Consider the following 24,897-nt stretch of genomic DNA (forward strand, 5'->3'; position numbering starts at 1 on the left):
TGTCAAAACAACTGATATTCTGTTCTATTCATTTTATCCAGATACAGTTTGCTATTCTGCTTTATTATAAATATTATAAATTTAATTTTGTGAATGTCAAAAAAGCTTACAAAAGGTCACACATGTTTTATTTGTAGGATATACAGTACTGTGCAAAAGTCTTAGGCCACCATGCTACTATTAAATGTGTTGTTTTTGCAATGTTATAGTGATCATATATAAATGTTTCCCAGTCTCTTTATTAGAATACAACCAGAAAATACAGGAAATGTGTATGTAGTATTAAAAACTGGTGCCAAGTGTTTAGGATAAACTCCTCTTCCACTTGAGCAATAGCAGGCAACTGCAGGATCTCTTAAACCTAAATAAAATTAAATCCTAATTTCTAATTCTAAAAAAGCTAAAGATGTGTTTCGTGCCAGGAGAGGTCACACTAAATACTGACTGATGCCTGAGGAAGACATTTAGTTCTGAAAATTGTATAATAAAAAGAGTTAAAAATAAATATGGATGTACATGAAAACTTTCCTAAAACAACAAAGTTGTTGGTGGTAATATTTATTGTCTAAGATTTATATGTACATAAATCTTTATTCAGATTTCAGAATGATCACTTTAGTCATTTATAATACGTATGCTTTTTTAAAATAGGCATTTTATTCGTTCATTGATCTGATTTGTTTACTGCTGTAATTAATGTACTGTAACTCACTCACTGTTTAATAAGCAGATACAATTCATGAATGTAAATCAATTTTGTATTGACTAACATTAGTATGAGCAGATAAAATATATTAATTTGATTTAGCTTTGTGATTAGTCTTTCATTCATCACATCGCACCACAACAATTACACGGCCCGGGTGCGATGAACGTAACATCAGCTCGATTAAGTTATAAATTGAACTGACACGGGTAATGACTGCTAATATGTCAAGGTTGTTTGGGATGAAATTACATGAGTTAGGTTAAACATTATCTCAGTAAATGAGCAAACAACACAAAATGTGTTAGAGTTATTATTCTGCCCCCCCCCCCCCTCCAATCTCTTCCTCAGACTGTCTACTGTATATTACTGAGGATGAGCTGCTTGTTTTCTGAAAGAGGAAGTCAAACATCTTTTATTTTTTGTCACCCCGAGCAGGGAGTATATGGTAGTTTCGTTCAACATTTACTTGCTAGAGGTTCTCCCAAATACTTTTGCTTGTCTAACACCAATTATTTTTTATCTTCTCTCTTCAGGAAAAGCTTTGTGGTCGCTAGAGGAACTACTAAAGTACAAGCTGTCTGACAATGTAACAGTACAGGCAATTCCACTACTGACAGACCGAGAAAGGTTTAATGCCACACTATGCTAATGTGCAGATAACTGCAGACCTTTTCCATGTGTCCTGAACGAGAGGTCGCACGTCGGACCAGGCAACTTGAAATGCCTTCATAAATTATAGATATTGAAGAGATGCCATTTTGTCACTCTTCAATCTCTTCAAAGACTGATGCAGGCATTTAAAGCTGCAATTCGTAACTTTTTTTTTAGTTAAAAATGAACAAAAATCAGAATTGAATATGTAGAAAAGAATCAGTGTTTAAAGGGACACTCCACTTTTTTGAAAATATGCTCATTTTCCAGCTCCCCTAGAGTTAAACATTTAATTTTTACCGTTTTGGAATCCATTCAGACGATCTCCGGGTCTGGTGGTACCACTTTTAGCATAGCTTAGCATAATCCATTGAATCTGATTTAACCATTAGCATCGCGGTCAAAAATGACCAAAGAGTTTTGATATTTTTCCTATTTAAAACTTGACTCTTCTGTAGTTACTTTGTGTACTAAAACCGAAAGAAAATTAAAAGTTGCAATTTTCTAGGCCGATAAGGCTAGGAACTATAATCTCATTCTGGCGTAATAATCACTTTGCTGCCGTACCATGGCTGCAGCAGGCGCAATGATATTACGCAGCACCCGAAAATAGTGCCCTTGGTAACTTTCAATAGCAGGGGACTATTTTCGGGCTCTGCATAATATCATTGCGCCTAGAAAAATTGGCCTAGAAAATCGCAACTTTTAATTTTTTGTCGGTCTTAGTACATGATGTAACTACAGAAGAGTCAAGCCCCAAACAGGAAAAACATCAAAACTCTTTGGTTATTTTTAGCAAGATGCTGGTGGTCTAGTCGGATTCGGTGGATTGTGCTGAGCTATGCTAAAAGTGTTACCGCCACACCCGGAAATCAGCTGAATGGATTCCAAAATGGTATAAATCAAATATTGAACTCTAGGGGAGCTGGAAAATGAGCATATTTTCAAAAAAAAGTGGAGTGTCCATCTCTGATTGAAATATAAAATTGCAGTTATTTGCGGAGTAATGTTCTGTTCGTGCGTCATGCTTCGTACCGCTACTCTGTGCGGATGAATCTGATGTCTGTTTTGACCGCATCAGAGCGATCTTTCATTATATACAGTACACATGACAAAAGTACATCTGCATCCGACAATGACCGATCTACTGTATTTGTTGTCTATTTTCACCCATCCACCCGGTGGATGTGCCGTCAAGCTACTCACTCCCATTCGAAGCACATGCTCATTGAAGACGAATTACATTTTTCTAACTTTTCCTAGAAAAAACCAACTGCTCAAATTTTACCCGACTGCTCAAAATGTAAATCATTATTATAAGCTTACAATTGCGAATTGGGGTAAGGTAAGGAGACAGTTTTAAAGGTGTGGTGCATGAGTTTGAAAAACACTTTGGAAAAGAGAGTCAGGCAGAGTACCAAAACACACTTGTAGCCAATCAGCAGTAAGGTGCGTGTCTACTAACGGACATCGGTGCCTGGGTTGCGTATGTGTGGGGCGGGTCTATCAAATGAAAATCCAGATTCTATTGGGGTAGGGGCGTGTTTGTTTAGGTGATTTCAAATGTAAACATTGACTTTCAGAGATCATGCACCCCACCAAATTTTCAGACTGAATACTGAGTTTATTTTAGATGGCAGAAATGTGTTATCTCCTAATTGAATGCATTAAAGAACTTTTAAAACCATTTCTATGTATATTAACGAATTTTTTGTTTAATAACATGCATAACTCAGATGCATATAATCTATAAATATATTTTTTCTTATATGCATGGTAGCACAAGAGATAAAAAATGCCAGGGGAGGCTGTCAGCATAAGGTATAGTCTAATTAGCGAACTGACCAATCAAAATTGAATATTCAAATTATGAAATATAATTTTTTACATTCAAATTTGTGAAAGAGAATGAGCAAAGAAATACATAAAATAAGACTTTGGTAACGAAATCATCCGTAACAAAACAACACCACTATCTCGCAACCACAGCTCATCTAATTTTTTATGCTCTGTGATTGCCCGGGCGATGTCTCGTATATTAACTGACTCGCTTCCTGTCATGTTTTATTGATGAATAAAACATTTAATAAGTTGCTTTACAGTGTTAATCATGGAATGTCTGCATGTGGGAAATACATTCGGTTGCTGCTTACCCAGGCGATGGCCATGATGCCCAGAGCGAAAAGGCTGGGACCCAGCAGATTCCAGAGGCCATGACGGTCCAGCTGTAAGGCCATGGACAGAGCCATTGCTCCCAGCAAGTATAGCACCTGGCAGCAAAAGGGCAGAAAAAAAAATGTTAGACAACTAGACATGCCTAGGGGCGATAGTGTATCCCAGGCCCAATTAGGGGCATCTTAAATAGAGGCAGGAAGTAAAGCAATGTGCTGCTAAAAATCTCTCTCTCGCTCTCTTTTTTCTCTCTCTCTCTCTCTCGCTCTTAAGTTTAGAGCTTCAAGTTTCGAACTGTTGTGACATGGGTGATTTGATTAGTGTCTGCGAACTGCAGCATTCAGCAAAACACATTCACAGGCGCACACGCAATCACCGACTACATAAATAGAAACTCGCTCCCTGGAGTAAAGCTAGTTTTCTCATTCGCCTTTCTGTTAGATACTTCTGCCACAAAAGTCCTTTAACTTACTTTCTCTGTTTCTAAATAACACGCACTTCATCGGATTTCATCGGTCTTTAAATATCTTTAATTATTTAAATATCTTCCTGTTCTGCTTTGGGTGAGTAGCTGATGACTAAAAAGAGAGCCCCTGAAACTGTCTATCTATATTTACTCTGCTCAAAAGCGAGAGCACCATCATTATGAGAGACATGACAGACTGCTGACACTTATATATTTACACTCTAGGTAAGCGGTTTACTAGGCTGGACAAAAATGTGCTCTCTTGCACATAGTGGAAAACTCGTTTCCAGCAGTAAAGTCCATGAAAGACTATTGGTCTTTATGATGCACACAAAATATATCAGAAAAGAAAATTGATGACACGAAAAGTATACAGCATTTCTGGGCCCCAACGGCATTGATATTTATTGTCAGTCATCAGGTAACACTTACTTAAGTCACACATTAAGGGCTCTATCATACACCCGGCACAATGCAATATGTGACGCAAGTGTCTTTTGCTAGTTTCAACCCAGCGCAATTATCATTTTCACATTTTGTGCCACGTTGTTTAACTAGCAAATGCATTTGCGCCCAATTTTGCGCTCATGGGCGTTCTGGTCTGAAAATGAAGTGTGTTAATGTGCACTTGTTGGCGCGTTGCTATTTTGAGGCAACTAAAATAGACTACGCAACAAAAACCTGGTCTAAAGTCTAAAGTCAATGGCGCAATATTGTTTTTGTTATTTAATGAGCTCCTTAGTAATATATGCGCCTATAAACGCACAGCGACAACAGCACGCATTTGCTTATCACATGGATGCACAGCAGCACATACAATTTTTTAAATATGAAAAATCAAAAAATTAAAATATAAAAGATTATTATTTGGTCTCATGGACATAAATGAGGATGGATTATGAGACGTTAGAAGGCGTAAAGAGCTGCTTCACCTGTAGCCTGGTAAGGAAATAAATGCTTTGCTTTAAACAAATGCATCTGTTTTTAAATGTTTTTTAAATGCTACCCCACAGATTTATTGTATATGATGACTCTGTACATGTGGATATGATGAGATGAGAACCGTTTTTAAGTCATGCTTTTCAAAGCACTCACGGCGCTGTCCGAGTGCTGAAACGCTTCGGCTCTCCACACGTTTGTAAATTCTTTATCTCTTGTTTGTATTTTTAGAGTACAAACCTTTTCTTGCATATTTGCAAATTATTTTATGTGATTACAATGATAATGTAGGATATCAATACATTTACAGCAATTAAACGCCTGCTGTTTTTACTTCCATGACTAAAAGAAAACGTCTTTTAAAGGTTTTAATACCCAAAAATACTAATAAAACCTTTTTTTCATATATCAATCTTAAACTGGTGGTCTTTTTCCTCTGCTTAGTTTTTCAGTTTACAAATTACGCTTTCTAAATAGGGATTGGGCATGGTGCCAGGCGCAACTTGCTTTTGAAGGGGATGAGAGCTGATACTCGGATTGGTTTATTGCACGTTACGCCCAAAACAAACCCATTACTCATTACGAGAATAGGAACAACCCATTTAGTCCGTGCGCTTGGCGCATAAACTCTTTTTCCTGTCGTTAAATTAGCAAAATTGGAATTGGACACACCTGTATAGACCGTGTGCTGTGCGCTTTAAACAATGCGCTTAGATCGTTATAGAAGGGGTCCCAATGTGAAATTGTGTAAAATGTGTAAAATTACAATGCATTAGAAACTAAATCCAACATTTAAACCAACATCTACAAAAGGATGTGAAAAATAAAACCTTCGCTTTGCACTAACATTACTGTTCTTTCCATTTTTGTCATTGCTTAAATGGATAGTTCACCCAAAAATGAAAATTCTGTCATCATTGAATTCCTCTCATATTGTTACAAATCTGTATAAATTTCTTTGTTTTAATTAACACGAAGAATGATATTTTGGGGAGTGTTTGTAATCAAACCGTTCATGAGGCCCATTCACTTCCATAGTATTATTTTTTCCTACTATCTACGTGAATAGGGCTCATGATCAGTTTGAAGAATTTTTCTTTTTGTGTGAACTATACCTTTTATTCTGTTAAACAAGAAAAGAAGATATTGTGATAAATGATGGTAACCACACAGTTGACGATACCCGTTGACTTCCATAGTAGGATAAACAAATACAGTGGCAAGAAAAAGTATGTGAACCCCTAGGAATAAACTGTTTTTCTACTGTGATTTGCAATAAAATGTGATCTGATCCTCATCAAGGTCAACACAATAGACAAACACAATGTGCATAAGGTGACAACACACAAATAATTCTAGTTTCTTGTGTCTTTTTTGAGAACCCCCATTAAACATTCATAGTGCTGGTGGAAAATGTAAGTGAACCCTTGGATTTAACAGCTTGTTGAGCCTCATTTGGCAGCAAATACTTCAAGCAAGCACTTTTAGTAGTTCTGAATCAGACCTGCGCATCGTTCAGAAGCTATTTTTGCTCATTCCCCTTTACAAAACCGCTTTAACTCAGACACATTTGTAGGATGTCTGGTGTGAACCGCTCTCTTGAGGTCATTCCACAGGTTAAGGTCTGGGCTTTGACTAGGCCACTCCAAATGGCGCATTTTGGTTTTCTTAAGCCAGTCTGTAGTGGATTTACTACAATGCTTAAGGTAATTGTCCTGTTGCATCAACTAGCTTCTACTGAGCTTCAACTGGTGGACAGCCATCCTGACATTATCCTGTAGGATTTTTTTTTAACTTAATAATTCATTTTACCCTCGATGATGGCAAGTGGTCCAGGCCATGAGGCAGCAAAGCAAGCCCAAATCATGATGTTCCCTCCACCATACTTCACTGTAGGGATAACGTTTTGATGTTGGTAAGCTGTGCCCATTTTGCGCCATAACATTTTTCCCCACAAATTTAACTTTTGTTTCATCAATCCATAAAATATTTTCCCAGTAGCACTGGGGTTTGCCAAGGTGCTCTTTTGCAAACTTCAGGCTCACAGCAATGTTTTTCGGGAGAGCAGCGGCTTCCTCCGTGGTGTACTGTCATAGACACCGTGCCTGTCCAAAGACCTGGGTATGGTAGACTCAGGAACAGAGCTGTGTGCCCGTTCAAATGATGTCTTTAAGCCTTTAGCTGTTACTCGTGGGTTCTTCTTTACTTCATTGAGTATTCTGCATGGTGTCTTAGGAGTCAACTTGACTGTGCGCCCACTTCTAGGAAGGGTAGCTACAGTATTTAACTGTCTCCATTTATAGACAATTTGTCTAAGTGTAGACTGATGGAGGTCTAAACATTTTGAGATTGTTTTGTATCCCTTTTCAGCCTTATGGAGTGCAACATCTCTTGATCAGATATCTTTATAAGAGCATGGTTCAGAAGAGCTGATTCTTCTTAGGGTGTTTTCACACCTAGTTCGTTTGAGCCCTCCAAACGCTCTCAGAGCAGTTCTGGGTATATATGTGAACAAACCAAGTGATCTCAGACCCCCCCCTAAAAGGACCCAAAAGCGCTTTTGGGTTCTTTTGTGGTTCGATTTCTTTTTGATATGTGAAATCAATGAGGTCCCGGTCCTTTTCTTGTGTGGTTTTGACATTCAATCAAAATAAACTGCTGCACAGAAAGCTGGGGTCTGAGTTCTTATGAAGTTGTAATGTGAACAAGAAAGGGTCTGAGATCACTTCAGTTCTGAAGAGGACCAAAAAAAGACCTGGGTCCTCTTTTGAGTCCACTATATTGTGAACACCAAAAGGACTGAGGTCACATTCGGCTAGTTCCTTTTCTGGTTCACTTTAAGTGAACTGGGTTTGGTTCTTTTAAAATGAACTATATGTGAAAACACCCTTAAGGACAGCAATCTTAAAATGTGTGAGTGTCTTAATATCAATCAAAGTTGCACTAAACCACACATTTAAACTTAAAATTTTATTAATTGGACTACAGTTTGCCAGCTTCTGACAAAAAAAGCTTTCAATAAAGTAATTAGTCCATGGGCTCACTTACATTTTCCTCCAGCACTGTGAATGTTTAATGGGTGTTTCCAAAAAAGACACAAGAAACTGGAATTATTAACTGGCTTATGCACATCGCGTTTGTTTATTGTCGTGACCTAGATGAGGATCAGATAACATTTTATGGCAAATCACTGTAGAAAACCAGTTCATTCCTAGGGGTTCACATACGTTTTCTTGCCACTGTAGATGCTTTATAAGTGTATGTACACCAGCCTGTTTATATTTTCTACAGAACCATCAGCCATAGCTTTGTTTATGAATTTTCCTTACAGAAGACAATTTTCTTTCACCATTTTGGTTTGCTGCCTCATTGCATCATTTGTGACCCGTGCTGGCAAACTGAGTCGGAATGAGCAAATTTTCAAAAGTGAGTAATTTATATTTTGACATGATCTAACTTCAACACAATTCATGATTCGTTGGAATCTGACAAAACATGACAGAACTACACCAGTTGACAGAGTCAGCAAAGTTAATTTTGAGAAAAATCCAATATTACCACATCCATATCTTAAAATCAATGGTAAAACTAATAGATTTAGCACACACAAAGTCAAAAACAATATCAATATATGTTAAACTTTTTTCTTTCTTTTATTGTTTGATAGACATTGAGACAGGCAGCTTTAAGACCTACTGTAATGCAAGGATCTAATATAATGTTACACATCAAATATTTTCCCCAAACAGTTAACTAAACATTCACTTAAGACAACAGATTATATCTCCGTGAATTCTTGTCAAAACAGATATTTTAAAAATTGTAATTCTGTGTAAGATGTCTATATATCAAGGTCACGCCCTCACACGTCTGTGTGAACACGCTTTAGTTGTGTCAGTCAGTGTGAGGAAGATAATTTTTGAGTCTTGTCGCTCTTAATAACTCTTTCAACATCAAGCAAGTCCTGCATTTTATTTTCTAATTCCTGCATGTTGTAAAATCTAAATCAAAATGTCAGACGCGCATGTGGACAACCATTCTATGTATTAGGGGTTAGTATTTAGGACAGTACAGCTCTCAGAAAATATACAAATAAAAATAATTTTAAACGTTCAACGACCATTTAGAGCATCGGATTCGATAGACGAGAACTTAACGTTCTGATTTTTATGAAAACCTCTGAATCATTTAGACAGCACGGGTTACATTTACTGTCTATTGTCCAACTACGAGCTAGACCAAGAGTCAAACAGAAGTTGCGCGTTGCGTTAATCGCACATTAATAAAATTTGTGGCTTTAAAATGATTTTGCGTTAACGCGTTATTAACGCGTTCATTTTGACAGCCCTATAAAGGGCCAATGAGAATCATATTGTGCTGCCATATTGTGCCACCATGGTTCAAGTTCTTAGTGTAATCTACATTAATACACAATGTAACGACCTCTAAAGCCAACCTGAACTCACGAGAATTCGTACATATTGTACGAGTTAGCTTAATCGTATGATTCATACAAAGTTAATCATGCAACAAGTTATAATAATCATAAAAAAAACTTTATAAGGAAACCCCACCTAAGCCCAACGTCACAGTACGAGTTAATACGAATTAGCCACCTCGTAAAATACTTACGAATTGCCATGAAATAGTGTTGTCAAAGCTCAAAATATACATTGTAAAAATATCAAACATATTGTTTCATATAATAACCCACGGAAGTATTATGGATTACTTTTATAATGGCTCAAGATTTAGCACAACTTGCATTAAAAAAGACAAACCAGAACATTATTTAATGTAACTCTCATTGAGTTAGGCCAGGGGTATAGGCAACGTCGGTCCTGGAGTGCCGATGTCCTGAAGATTTTAGCTCCAACCCTGATAAAACATTGCCTACCTGTAGTTTTCAGGTGACTCTTTAGACCTTAAATAGTTATTTCAGATGTGCTTGATTAGAGCTGGAGCTAAACTCTGCAGGACATCGGCACTCCAGGACCGATGTTGTCTAGCCCTGAGTTAGGCTGAAGAAAGAAAGTCATTTACACCTGTAGTGGCCAAATGCATGGTTTGTACACAATAACATGCTTCTACATCGTAATTCTTTCATTTTTAATAATTGGCATGTTTGTGTGCTGCTGCGCATACATGTGTGTATAATAAACTATGTTTGCACATTGTGCAATTTTCCTAAAAATAGTTAATATTTTTACTTTGCCTGAACACACCTCGTTTTCAGACCAACAAAACAAAGTGGCATTGGACTTGATAAATGCGCCAGACTGAAACTAACATAAAATACTTGCATTGTGCCTGGCGTCGCATTGCGTCAGGTGTATGATAGGGCCCCTTGAATGGCATAAGGGTGAATAAATTCTCTTTTTTGGTAAACTACTCTTTTATGTGTCCAAATCCTTTCTGTTGCTCCTGTACAGTATATTAATCACACTCGACAGAGTTTGGGAGCAGAAAGCGGTGGACCATAACATTTATGGAAATCGAATGTGCTCTGAATTTAATTGGTTCTTTGCAATAGAGTGATTTTTACCTGTTTTATAATGGATTTGAGTCTCGCCATTGCAATGACAGTGACCCATACAGACATAAGTGAGCCAAGGAAGTCACAGAACTGCAGCACGTCATACTCCATGATGCAGAAGACCACAATGCCTGGCTGGTCACAGGCATGATAAAACTGTTTAAAGTGAAAGATGAACAGAGGAAGGTCAGAGGAAGCACAAATATCATATATACAGTACTTTTCTATAAAAGCTATTCTGTTATTCTCTCACTGAACAATATTGTTTGTTAAAAGTCATCAGGTGACTAAGAAAATGTATGTGTCTGTTTTATTTTGGGCAAATCCTATTGATCGGTGTGGAACTCACAGTGGAAAAGAACATGGTGAAAATATAGACGGATGCCTCTAGCAGGTATTGACTGCGGATGGCGATGGTCACAGGTGGGACAAACATCAAGTTGCTGAGACACAGGAGAAGTGTTGAGAGCAGCTGAAACCCGTATGAATATGCCTCCGTGTTGTCAGTGCAACCCCAGCCGTCCCAACCTAGAGAAGTGCATACACACATTATTGAGCATATTTTAACAAGAGCTACAAGCTAAAAATGGAGACTAACCAATTCACTTATGTAGCGTCAGGTTAAATGGAAAGGTAGGCGAATGTTGCCAGTTCAATCCCAACAAGGGATGAATGGGAGCTAGTGAATTACTGAGATTATGTGAGATCCCTGCTATTTTCACCCCAATGTGCCTTTTAGCAAAAAATTAACTGCAGGTTTTTAGACTTGCACTATATTTAAAGTTAGTGTCTAGCTTGTTAAAAAAGCAAGTATTTCCCCTTCTTTTCTGGAACACAAAATGAGATATTATGTACAAACATATTTTTTTTATTAAATTACATTTAACAGAGAAATTTTCAGGCATCAACAAGGATTATTTATTTTTTCAACAAAAAATGTATTCACTGAAAATCACTGATTAAACTGTTAACTCATAATACATATGATGAATAATATAATGAGACAAGTATTCGTTATAAAAAAAATATTTATTGCTTGGGAATCTAAACCAACCCACCAACCCAGCTTAACCAAACACAGGTGTTTGGGGTGGGACTATGTTTTTGGCCAATCAATGAAAGACCTGTTTGAATTATTCATTATTTCTGCAGTTCAATTTGGTGACAATGCACTAAAAAATCAAGTCAATTTAATCTACTTGCATATTACAAGTTTTTACTTTTAATAAGTTGGCGCAACTTAAAAAAAATTTAAAGTTAAAATTGTTTAACTTAATTTGTTAAAGGGGAAATTTCACAAAACTTTTTTAAGATGTAAAAAAAATCTTTGGTGTCAAAATACCCCACAGATCATTCATTATCTTCTGTAGTTACATATTCTAATAAGACCGACAGAAAATGAAAAGTTGTGATTTTCTAGAAAATCGCAACTTTTAATTTTCCGTTGGTCTTAGTACACAATGTAACTATAGAAGAGTCAAGTTTTAAATAGGAAAAATATCCAAACTCTTTGGTTACTTTTGTGCGATGCTGATGGTCTAATCAGATTCAATGGATTATGCTAAGCTATGCTAAAAGTGCTAGTGCCAGACCCAGAGATCAGCTAAATGGATTCCAAAATGGTAAAAATCCAAAAAAAAGTTTAAGTGGAATGTGCCTTTAAAATTGCCACTTTGTAGGTGTGAGCAAAAATGTGCCATTTTGGGTGTGTCCTTTAAAATGCAAATGAGCTGATCTCTGCACTAAATGGCATTGTAGTGGTTGGATAGTGCAGATTAAGAGGCAGTATTATCCCCTTCTAACATCACAGGGGGAGCCAAATTTCAATGACCTATTTTTTCACATGCTTGCAGAGAATGGTTTACCAAAACTAAGTTATTGGGTTCTTCTGTTTCACATTTTCTAGGTTGATAGAAGCACTTGGGACCCAATTATAGCACTTAAACATTGAAAAGTCAGATTTTCATGATATGTCCACTTTAAAATACAGTAACATAAAAATAAAAGTTGATATGATATAATTTTTACAGTGTAGTGGTGCAGAAATGATGACACAGCTTAAAGGAACACATCCAAATTTTGGGAATTTATCTTATTTACCGTATCCCCCAGAGTGAGATAAGTCCATACATACCTTTCTCATCTTTGTGCGTGCTGTAACTCTGTCTGACGCAGCCCCGGCTAGCTTAGCTTAGCACAAAGACTGGAAGTGAACAGCCCCAGCCAGCACACTGCTCCCAACAAGCGACAAAACAACGCAAACATTTTCCTATTTATGTGTTGTGATTTGTATAGTCACACCGTGTACAAATAACAAGGTCAAATGAGACACACACATCTTTTAATCGTATAATACTGGGAACTATATTCTCAGGCGAAGCACTGCTGCTTGATTTGCACAACTCTGATTGAACTCTCAGCTCCTCATCAGGAGGCTTCTCGGGTGCTGCGAGCAAATCACTCCGCCCAAGCAGCAGTGCTTCGCCTTCGGAGAATATAGTTCCCAGTATGTATTAGTGTTGGGCGATATGCCCTATTTTCAGATCGTCCTATCGTCAGCCTGTGAGATCAGCGATACACGATATTATCGGGGGCGGGGCAGTAGTTTACTCATTTTTTTATTTGTTAATTTTTACTCATTATAACAAGTCACTTGATGGGTGGACAAAAAAAACAAGACCGCAACACCGTCATGACCGCAACCTTCTTAAAACTGATGCCATTAATGCGAGCGTGTCATTAAAACCCTATCATGATTACTTAATAACTGTAAAAACATGCATCTGCGCACGCACACACACGTGCGCGCACATACAAACTATTCAATGCATTTATTTAGTGCTGTTGCAGAAGACTACACGTGTCAAGCAGCGGTCCTCTCATGAGGTGCCTTTTTAAACGCATCGGTTCAGCAGAACGCGATCATATTTTAAACACAATCATATATTAAAAACGAGGGACGTGTTGCTACAACTCATTGAAATGCATATCATAAACAGGATTAATACCTAGTGATCTGACTTCGGACAGAGCGCAGCTCTCTGCACGTACGCGAGAGTGAGAGAGAGGCGCTAATATGCAGCGGGTCATATTTTAAACAAAAAGTAAAGTTTGCATCAGCTCGCATGAAATGCATTAAACTGAACAAATACATAAGGATTACTACTTTAGTTTATGTTTAGACTTCGGACAGACGCGAGAGCGCGTGCACTTGAGACAGAGAGAAGCGCAGCTGCTCATGACGCGGCGCGCTGGATTTAGTAGTCCGCCTAAAGTGAAGCCCACAAACCCTCATGTGAGGAAAAGCATGCATTGTCGGTGTTAATATAAAACTATGATGATAATAATAATAATAATAACCATTCGCCAACTATCGTCATGACTATCGCCATGAAAGCCTGCCATTGGCGATATGTCTGAAGATCGTCGATACACGAGACTATCCTCTATCGGCACAACCCTAGTATGTATACTGTTAAAAGATAGCTGTGTCTCATATGACCTTGTTATTTGTACACGGTGTGACTATAAAAATCACAACACATAAATAGGAAAATGTTTGCATTATTTTGTCACTTATTGGGGGCAGTTTGCTAGCTGGAGCCATTTACTTCCAGACTTTGTGCTAAGCTAAGCTAGCGGGGGCTGCGTCAGACAGAGATACAGCACGCACAAAGATGAGAAAGGTATGTATGGACTTATCTAACTCTGGGAGATACGGTGAATAAGCTAAATTCCAAAAATCTGGGCGTGTTCCTTTAACTTTCAATGTATGTTTTATAGTCCAGATTCTCAAAAGAAACTTATTTAAAGCTTTAAAAGGCTCTAGCAGCATGCTGAACAACAAAGGGAAAAAAGCACCACACAGAAATACACATGTACTCTCCAGCTCTCGCACTCTCTTCACACACACACATTCGGTTCCTCATCTGTCAGTGCTTGTAAACAGCTTCATAAATATAGATTGGATCCGGAAAGCCTGCTGTTACATGAACACCATGGAGGAAATAAAATGCTGCACCTCTATACAAAATGCCAGAAAACAACCCACAAATCTCTTTGCTTATGATGGCGTTATTAGTCAAAACCCAGACGAATGTCCTCAAAACACGTAGTGAATGAAGTTCAACCAAATGTTGGGAAAGATGGCCAATTTAGCTTTAGCAGACACTTGAGAACTCAGCTTGCTGTATTACAGCAGTTTGCCATTTGCCAGAATTTTTCATTAAAAGAGAAAAATTTGTCTATGCTAATGACAAAAGAAACTATGGGTGAGATTCCAGGGAGAGGGGGTAAACAAGGCACCAGAGCCTCATAATGGTGCTCTAATTGAGAGGTTGTGATTTGCATATTTCTGAGGATCATCGTTTGTACTCTAATTAAAAACCTCTTGATTTGTGATCTCATAGTTATAAAGAGACATGATTGGCACGTGTGTAATTGAAATATTTAACAAGACAATTATGTCTGATTGGCATCTGACAGTAAAGGAGAAAGATAATAATGGAATTATAGAATATTACAGTGATTAACATCGTATTAAGATCAAGGGTGATAACACCTTACGTTACAAGAATAGACTACATTCATCCGGTTAACAAAGAAGCTAGATTTCCCGCTCCTTATCTTCTTAACAAGTCCATGTTTAATATAGAAATGAAACATGTCTATAACATTAAAGGTGTAGTGACTATTATAAAAATTTGCGGTAACACTTTACTCTAAGGGGTGTTCATACACTCTTAAAACGAATGTGCTAAATCAACACATCCTGCGCCCAGTCAAGGACAACACACCCAGTGTGTTGTCCTTAATTTAACACATCTCTGTGTTATTTTTAGAACAACACACTTTGTGTTGTTTTAACACATCTTGTGTTGTCCCTTTTATTTATATGAACTCTAAATCAGCATGAAATGACACATAATGTGTTAAAATTAACACATAATGTGTTAAATAGTTTAACACAAAGCAATGTGTTAAAATTAACACACCCTGGATGTGTAACTGTCATTTAGTAAAATTCATTCAATTATGTCATTTTTAATGCAAAGATGACATTGTTTGAGATTTTTTTGTTATAACAACTTGACATAAACCAATTCAACAAAACTGACCACTTTGATACAAATTGAATTTGTCATTTAAATTTCATTAAGTGTTAATACTCTGTAATATAGTTTTAAAACCACATCATGAATATTTTTCTTGACCTCGACTACAATGATACAAATATAATTTGTCATTAAAATGTCATTAAGTGTTAATACTCTGTCAAATAGTTTTATAACAACGTCATGAATATTTTTCAGTTCATAATGTTTTTTTTTTATTTCCTGCATGTGTCTAACAAATAAAGTCAATAATTTAATAATAATAATAATAATAATAACAAAAATTGATAAAACTGTATTTTATTGCATTTGGAGACCGATTCACCTAAAATTAAATGAAAACAGTACGATAATGGGTTAAGGCATGCAACGTTGGGTTCATATCGCTGCAAAGTTAATTAAAGTTAAGTTAATTAAATCGATTAAATGTTTTGTTTTTCTTCTGTAAGAAAATTTTAGAACACTTTTTGTGAGTAAGAACCACCTCTGTTAGTTGTCAGTTTGTTATGTATTGTGTACATAACATAAAGTTAAGTATAATATTTTGACGTGTCTGTTGCATTTTGTTAGGGTATTTAAAATTATTTGACATATTATTAACACTTAATGACATTTAAATGAGTTTAGATATAGTTAACCTATAAAAGTAGTTTCTTAAAGGGGACAGAGAATGAAAAACCATTTTTACCTTGTCTTTGCTGAATAATGGTAGTCTACCTGCATTCACGAACATACAAAAAGTGCTAGACATGCTAAACATCTCAGTCTCATAGAAATTCCTCTTTTAGAAATGTCAGCCAGAAAACAGCCCAATCTGAAAAACTGATGCTTATGACATCACAGGCATCTCACTGCCCCTCCACTTTAAAATAATTGGCTACATTTTTTGAGTGGCAGCAAAGTCAGCCAATCAGTAATGAGATTACAAGTTAAGCCAGTAGGTGGAGCCAAATAGGTGCAAAACCAGTTGTTTAAAATCCCCCACCCTAATAGAGCTATCTGAGAGAGGTTTTTAGGAAGCTTCTAAGGCATTACACACCCAAACAAAAAAAAAATTGTCTACATGTCACATCACAGAACAATAATAAATACCCCGTTCAATCATTCGATGTCACCTTTAAGTTTGATACTTATTCTGCTATGTGATGTTTGTGTTGACAGATTTATGACAAGTTATGATGTATTGGTTGATAGGGGTGTAACGGTACGCAAAAATCACGGTTCGGTGCGAACCCCGGTTTTGAAGCCACGGTTCGGTTCATTTTCGGTACAGTAAGGGAGAAATGCAAACATTAAACTGCAGGTTGTTTATTACTATAAACTTTTTTTACAATTTGTTTACACTTTTTTTAAACACTTTTTATTAAAATATAACATATAAAATATATATAAAATGAAAAAATAATAAATAAAATACTACTGCAAAGTTCTTTTTTACATTATTTTATAACAGAAGGTAACTCTTTTCTTAACCTCTTAAACTTTTTCTACTAAAACCTTGAACTAACAAATTCAATTCCCGAATACATTTATAAACTATTAGCCTACATTTTTGCCACTAAAAATTTTCTGTTTTGATTTATTTTGGATTGTTTAACTCACAGTATTGAATTGGCTATGTACCATCTCTGTATAAAAATAATATTACTGCTCTATGTGTAACTGCATAGCAAGCAACATGATGATATACTTATTATACACTCATTTTGAGATTAGTGAGTTGCATACCTAGCCATCTTTGATCTTTTGCATGTTTCTTCTAATCTTTGCTTGTGTCGTCAATGTAAGCTGTAACGAACCCCTCCGCAGCTGAGTGACAGCTGAGTAACCCCGGGTTACAGCTCTTCTCTGTCCCGACCAGCTGATCGCATTGGCACAATGATATGATTGACGTGATGTGCAGATGAAAAATCTGATCACGCATTCCTTATTCTCGCTGTCACAAAAAGCGCGTCTCATGAATGCGTACCAACGAAAGGCGCGCATCCTCTCACGCACTTTTGAAAGAACAAAGCAGCGCGTTGACACGCGTTTAACATGCGCTTTTAGATACGACACGTAAACGTTTACATTAATAATCAAACGGATATACATCTAAGTAAATAAAAATCTTTATGCGGGCCGAATTATGTTATATGTTTGACAGAAGACTTGCGCTGAACGCGGAGACTTCCGCCACTTAATATGTTCGTGCGGAAACGCACGTATTATGTTCCGCACAGGCGCACACAAAATGCATTCGGCCTTTCGGTTCACGTGTGCACCGTGCCGAAAGCCCTGAACCGAAACGGTCCGGTTCGAATACACGTACCGTTACACCCCTATTGGTTGATATTAAGATGTCATAACAAAGACAATTCAAACAATATCATATTTGCATTAAAATGACATAATTGAACAAATGACACTTAAAGGATTAGTTAATTTTCTTTAAAAAAAAAAATCCAGATAATTTACTCACCACCATGTCATCAAAAATGTTGATGTCTTTCTTTGTTCAGTCGAGAAGAAATTATGTTTTTTGAGGAAAACATTCCAGGATTTTTCTCATTTTAATGGACTTCAATGGACCCCAACACGTTAGTTTTAATGCAGTTTAAAATTGCAGTTTCAAAGGACCCAAACGAGGCATAATCTAGCGAAACGATTGTCATTTTTGACATGAAAAATAAAAATATGCACTTTTAAACCACAACTTCTCATCTATCTCCGGTCATGTGACGCGCCAAGAAAATGGACTAATCCTTTAATGACAGTTGTCATAAATGTGCATAAAATCTACTTCATGTTCACGACACGTGTCATGTCATGATTATGAAGCTGTCATGTCAGTCTTATGAACACCCCTTCAAGTACACTGTTATCAAATTGTCTGTTTATCACTTTATGGAACTATGCCTGTTTTTATAAATAATTTCAATCTACATAATGCCAATAAAGATTATGATTGGCTCCATTTTCTTATTTTTAAATAAATTGTAAATAAAATTTTTTACAAAATTCTCTGAGCAAAGTCGATGAGGCAAAGTATTTTAGCATTTGTTCAAAGCCGACACAATTGCACGATATCATAGTCTATTGTGGATAAAGAAAAACACATATTAAGTAAACGATTGCAATACTATATCATATTGTTGCATATACCACATTTCCATAGAATATTTGCTATTTCCCTGCTGATTCCCAGACTGAGATAATATTCTTAGGATCAAGAATTCCAGAACAGAAAATTATAAGTCCTTCAAAAACCGGAATATGAATTATCACTTAATCAAATTAATCTGCCGAGGGAATTCTAAGACATTTCTCAAATATTTATTGAGATAGCAGAATTATATAGCCTATCTCTTGTGAACACGTGAGTTATATTATTGCTCACCTGCTTTACACTCGCATGCCGCATAGAGATAGTTGTTGGTGCGAAGAAGTTTGCACTGGCCATATGTGCCACAATCATTGATGCAAGGGGTCAGGTAAGAGCGAAGGTAAACCTCAGCTGTTACATTAGTACACATCTCAAACCTACAATGACAATGTAAGTAAGACCTGATGAGTATATCATTTTTCATGAAGTTTGTACAATAGTGTCCAAAAGTGAATGTCCGGGGGGAGGGTATTGGGGGAATTTGTACAATATTTGCTTTAAAGATTGCCCCCTCAGGTTAGATTAAATAGTTCACCCAAAAATGAAAATTCTGTCATAATTTTCTCATCCTCATGTTGTTCTAAACCTGTAAGAATTTCTGATGAACACAAAAGAAGATATTTTGATAAGCACACTGCTGATTGTAACCATTGACTTCCATAGTAGAAAAAACAAATATTCAATGAGCACCGTCAACTGTGTGCTTATCAAAATATCTTCTTCATCATTTATCAAAATACTTCCATAATATTTGTTTTCCTACTATGGAAGTCAATGGTTACAATAAGCTGTTTGCTTACCATCAATTATCAGAAAAAAGAAATTCATCCAGGTTTAGAACAACATGAGGATTAGAAAATGATGACAGAATTGTCATTTTTGGGTGAACTATCCCTTTAAAGGCGGGGTGCATGATTTTTGAAAAACACTTTGGAAAAGGGAGTCGGGCCGAGTACCAAAACACACTTGTAGCCAATCAGCAGTAAGGGGCGTGTCTACTAACCGACGTTGTTGTCTGGGTTGTGTATGTGTGGGGCGGGTCTATCAAAAGAAGGTCCAGATTCTATTGGGGTAGGGGCGTGTTTGTTTAGGTGATTATCAACATTGGCCTTCAGAGATCATGCACACCGCCTTTAAATCATTAAAATATGAGTTATATGGTACAAAATAGATAAAACACTAAACTTTGGTAAAAGGCATACCATATACATGTTAGTTTATGCTGTCGTTAACTATACACATACTTACCCATGTTCAGTGGCACACAATGAACGCAGGCTGAGGTACCATGTGCCGGTCTGTGGGTATGGTATCCTCAGCTTTGTGATATTTGTGGTGGTGTTAATGGAGAGGTGAAATCCTGAAACGGATTCTGAAGAAAGATCAAAGGTGGGTAAAAAAACACGATTAGGTTTCAACATTAGTTAATGATAATTCACTATTATTAATTTTGTGACTGTTCCACAAAAACTGTATGCATTGTAAGTGCATTAATATGAGTGATGTGCTATCTAAACCTTGCAGTACAGATCGTAAAATAAAATGAATGTGACAGGAGCAAGTTTACCGCATCTCACCTTCAACAACGAGATGCAATTTATGTGGTATTTGCATATAAATGACAACTACTTATTTTTTCACCCGAGTTGTTTCCAAAAAAAGTGACTTCTCATGTCTTTTTTTGTTTTTAGTACCATAGTCTTGGATCACAGCCTGGGGGAATTTCATGCAGTGTTATAAATTCAGAGTTGCCTTTATGAACATTACAATAAAGGGCATTGGCCCAGAGCACTTTTAAAGACAACTGGAAATAAATTCAGTTCTTCCCTTCACATCATTACAGCCAGACCTTTGCATAATACAGCTTATTCAAAAGTACTTAAATGTATCAACACAATTGTAAAAACATGAATTTGTTTCCTGGCAAATTGATTCAAACCCTGCAGTGCTTTTATTCCTTAACGTTGTGCGAAAGCCAACCAATCACCTTTGAGCACCCCTTATGGTTCGGTTCTACATACAGTAGGTGCTACAGACATAGGTGCTTAGATTAGGGTGCTATTTAGCACCTTTTTATTAGAGCCTAGGCCACACATGACTTTCATTTTACAATGAAAGTCTTTTGTGTTCTTTTGTAAAGCTGCTTTGCAATCTGTGAAAAGCGCTATATAAAAAAACGTGAATTGAACTGATTTAAAAGATTTTGGTTGAAATGTACGTTTTCCTACCAGATTCGCATTTGACTGATGAGTTGTCGTGAAGAGACAGCGGCATTCCATGATTTAAGCAGCCAAAGACGGTAATATTCTCTCCTCTTACAGAAGACTGTAGATAAAAACAGAGACAAAACTAGTGTTAATCTTGTTAAATATATCTGGACATCAAAGCTAATTAAAAAGTTTCTTCGAAACACAGACGGCGGGTGAGACAAAGCAGGTCAAAAGATGATTTGGAGGGCAAAGGAAAAGCCTGATATATAACCGTTCAAGATGTGATAGCGTAATTTCATGGGAATATCAAAGGAAAGTGGTTCTTTGTAGCTGTGCGAAAGGCCAATCATCTCCCACCGCAAGCCCCCTATCCACACAGACGTCTGAAAATGAAGATGTTCGCCTTTGCCTTTCACGCGATTCATAAATAATACAGAGAGGCTTGATGAATAAGCGAATCCAGGACACAAGGCAAATTAGCGGACTCTCTCACTCAGGGAGAATGGTAAATAGACACTTTGAAGCCGAGTGCCATGTTCGTTTTGGCTAATCAGAGTTGTTCATTACTTTGTATGAGACACTAAGCTGTTGGACGGCCATATTACTATGGTTAATAATTAAATAGCTTGTCTCTTGTCGTAGTGCAAATGCGCATAGCATATTCCTAAGAAGGTGCAGATGTTATCTGGCCTTCAGAAACTCAAGCTTTACTTTCTAATCTGGATGATACAAAGTAAAATAAAAATGTAAATGAAATAATGTGTTAATCTCATACTTTTTGCTACTTATTAACTACTTATTATTATTAAAAGAAATAAGGGTTGTTTGCTATTAAAAAGTAAATTAAAGGCACACCATGGAACTTTTGGCCACTAGGGGGTGCTAGACATGTATTTTTCACGCCTAGCGCCCCTAGAGGTCACAAGCGCCGCAGCACTGTCGCAAAGGAAAGGAACTGGCCAACCTTAAAACTAAACTAAAAACTAAACATTTAAAAACGCTAAACGATCAACATTTTGAGACAACAGGGAGAAACGCAGTCATGTTACAACTTTCTGATGAGGAACTCGTCGTGGCAGAAGCCATTTCTCAATCTGAAGGTTGCAGCCTCCGGATGTCGTATTTTTAAGCTGCATACGTCATCAAGACTGTCTTATTTCAGAATATTAACAATTATAAAGTTAACTATTATACTTAGTTAATCGTAAATTGTTGCAGTATGCTCATGACTTGCGAATGTAATGCTCAGTTTACCTTAATAGACCAGGCTTGATGACGTATTCAGCCTCCATATTTGACCTCCGGAGGCTGCAGCCTTCCAATTGAGAGACGACCAGAAGTATTTCCTTGCCTTTTCCCAAACAAATATTGTTACATCGTCCCTCTCTCCCTCGCCACCAGGATTTTCCGCAATGGCGCTCGTTTTTCCTCTCTTTTGTGTGAAAATTGTCGCTCCAAATCCAAGTAAACCGTGTTTACGTCTGCCGCTTTGTAATACGTCACGCGAGTGACAGCGGAACGCAGCAAATGATGAAGAGAGAAGAGAGAAACGCTCGTATCTGATTGGTGAATGAATAGGGTTTGGTTTTACCCTGTGTGAGTTCGAGCAAGTTTGACTGCTATAGCATCCTGGATTGTAATGTAAATACCATAGACACAGTAAAAGAAAGATAAATACATGAACACAGCATCTGAATACAGGGAACTATATGCAAGTTAATCGCCGTCATTTATAAAGAACATCGCATTTATGTATGAATCAAGATCGTGAGTTTTTATTAAAAAACTGCCTTAAAGGGGAGTCGAACCCGGGTCGCCCGTATCATAGGTCTGTGACACTTACACGGTGCCACAGAGTCAACACAAGAAGTTGATCTCTACACTCCTTAAGTAACCTCCAGCAAAATTCACGTTAAAAACAAATTGTGTGGAGGAAGTGACGTATGCCGTAAAGTAGTCGAATTTTGTAGTTTTTTTTGTGCTCTGGTTACTACCAGAAACCTTAAGTTTTAAAATACGAGTAAAAGTGATACAGACCTCGTCAGGCTATGGTAGACATGTCATTTAACCTATTTAAAGTCGATGTACTATCACAAGGGTCTTGAAAATGTATTATGAAGGTTGAAAAATTACATGGTGTCGCTTTAAAGAAGCCACTGAATTTAAAAAGCATATTGTGTATAGGCAAACCTAAACTTAAGCTATTGGTGTTGGTAAGAATAGTCCAACAAATTGCTCTACAGTTTACACCTTCCAAAAAAAGCTCTGGCTTTGAAAATGCCAAAAATGAAAAGCAAAACATGTCTATTTATATTTTTACTGAATGTATGTTTATTTTAAGTACAGATTTATTGCTTTTCAACATTCAACTCTTTATACCCGGTATATGGATGTGAAATTAAACTCTGGAATATTAAAAGAATACTTCACTTTTTTGAAAAGAGGCTTATTTTCCAGCTCCCCTAGAGTTAAACATTTTATTTTTACCGTTTTGAAATCCATTCAGCTGCAATGATATTACCCAGCGCCTGAAAATAGTCCACTTGGTAACTTTCAATGGCAGGGGACTATTTTCGGGCACTGCGTAATATCGTTGCACCTGCTGCAGCCATGGTACGGCAGCAAAGTCCTTGATTATTACGCTGGAATGAGAGTATAGTTCCTAGCCATATTGACCAAGAAATTTTTTAATTTTCAACTTTAAATTTTTCGTCAGTCTTAGTACCCAATGTAACTACAGAAGAGTCAAGTTTAAAATACAAAAAATATCGAAACTCTTTGGTCATTTTTAAGCGATGCTAATGGTCTAATCAGATTCAATGGATTATGCTAAGCTATGCTAAAAGTGGTACTGCCAGACCCGGAGATCAGCTGAACGGATTCCAAAACTGTAAAAATCAAATGTTCAATAGGGGAGCTGGAAAAAGAGCATATTTTCCTATTTTAAGTAGAGTGTCCCTTTAACAGTGTGCAAAATTGTCTTGAGTCAGGACCTTCAGGCTATATGTCTATGCAGAAAGTGACTTTTTAAATATATGTACTACTCTCTTAAAAGGGTGTTACAAGTGTCCCTGTTATGCCTAAATCAATTAAGTCTCAAATATAAAACTATACTGTATAAAATCTCCTGTGCAGTCTGTGCTTTGCCAGGCTTTAGTCTCATTGTCATCCATCATCGCAAGTCTAACATTTTCCTATTCTTCATGAAGACTGCAAGCTGCATAAAACAAACAAGTAAGGGGTAATGTACAGGCTGCCATGTTAATATCGCAGAAATAAACCCCAACAGTGTGATCAGATCTTGTATCACACTGAAAAGGCTTATTTCACGATAATGAACCGGCTGCCTGTACATTATCCTGCTTATTTCTAGGCTATTTACCTCATAAGTAAGGTAAGGAATATTAAATATTGATTTGAAATATTTTATTTTTTCAAACAAATGCCCATTCAACTTTCGGTTTTAATATAAGACAAGACATTCAAATGTCACAAACACTATTTAAGGTTTCCCAAATGGTGGGCCGTGGCCTCCCAAGTGGGCCTTAGCGTTACTGCAGGGGGGCCTTGGCTAGGATAAATCAAAATTTTACAATAATTAAAATATTTTAATTGTTCTGAAATGTGATTTTTTTCTTCCTTATTACATAAACATAAAGCATATAAAAAATCCATTATAGTGAGGTGAGATACATTGCTTGTAAATAGTTTTAGATTTTATTTTATTTTTTAAACATAGTTATGTAATTTATTTGTAAAACTATGTAGCTTCTGTTCCATTATAATTGTAAATAGTATGCAGAAAGTATTTAGTGTTATGGGTCTAAATATATTTGTAAAGAATGTTTACGTCACCTTTCACCAGAATATAAAAATATTAATTTTATGGTATTTTATGGTATTCTCATAATTCACATGAGATTCTTAAAAACTGGTTAATAAATGTTTATAATTT

At 36.7% G+C, this 24,897-nt stretch overlaps 1 protein-coding gene across 2 annotated transcripts in view; it reads right to left on the reverse strand.

Moving 5' to 3' along the window:
• The window catches only part of tmem8b (transmembrane protein 8B), a 245,368-nt gene that overhangs the window by 13,825 nt on the left and 206,646 nt on the right, over positions 1-24,897 (reverse strand). For both annotated transcript variants that reach the window (XM_055200090.2, XM_055200091.2), the window contains 6 exons: positions 20,961-21,057; positions 19,981-20,104; positions 18,967-19,109; positions 10,823-11,001; positions 10,483-10,629; positions 3,514-3,630 (listed from right to left, as the gene is read on the reverse strand). In XM_055200090.2, the coding sequence (XP_055056065.1) occupies positions 3,514-3,630; positions 10,483-10,629; positions 10,823-11,001; positions 18,967-19,109; positions 19,981-20,104; positions 20,961-21,057 (807 nt within the window). The remainder of the gene's footprint in view (positions 1-3,513; positions 3,631-10,482; positions 10,630-10,822; positions 11,002-18,966; positions 19,110-19,980; positions 20,105-20,960; positions 21,058-24,897) is intronic.

This window comes from Misgurnus anguillicaudatus, chromosome 22 (assembly GCF_027580225.2).
Source record: "Misgurnus anguillicaudatus chromosome 22, ASM2758022v2, whole genome shotgun sequence".
Lineage (NCBI taxonomy): Eukaryota > Metazoa > Chordata > Actinopteri > Cypriniformes > Cobitidae > Misgurnus > Misgurnus anguillicaudatus.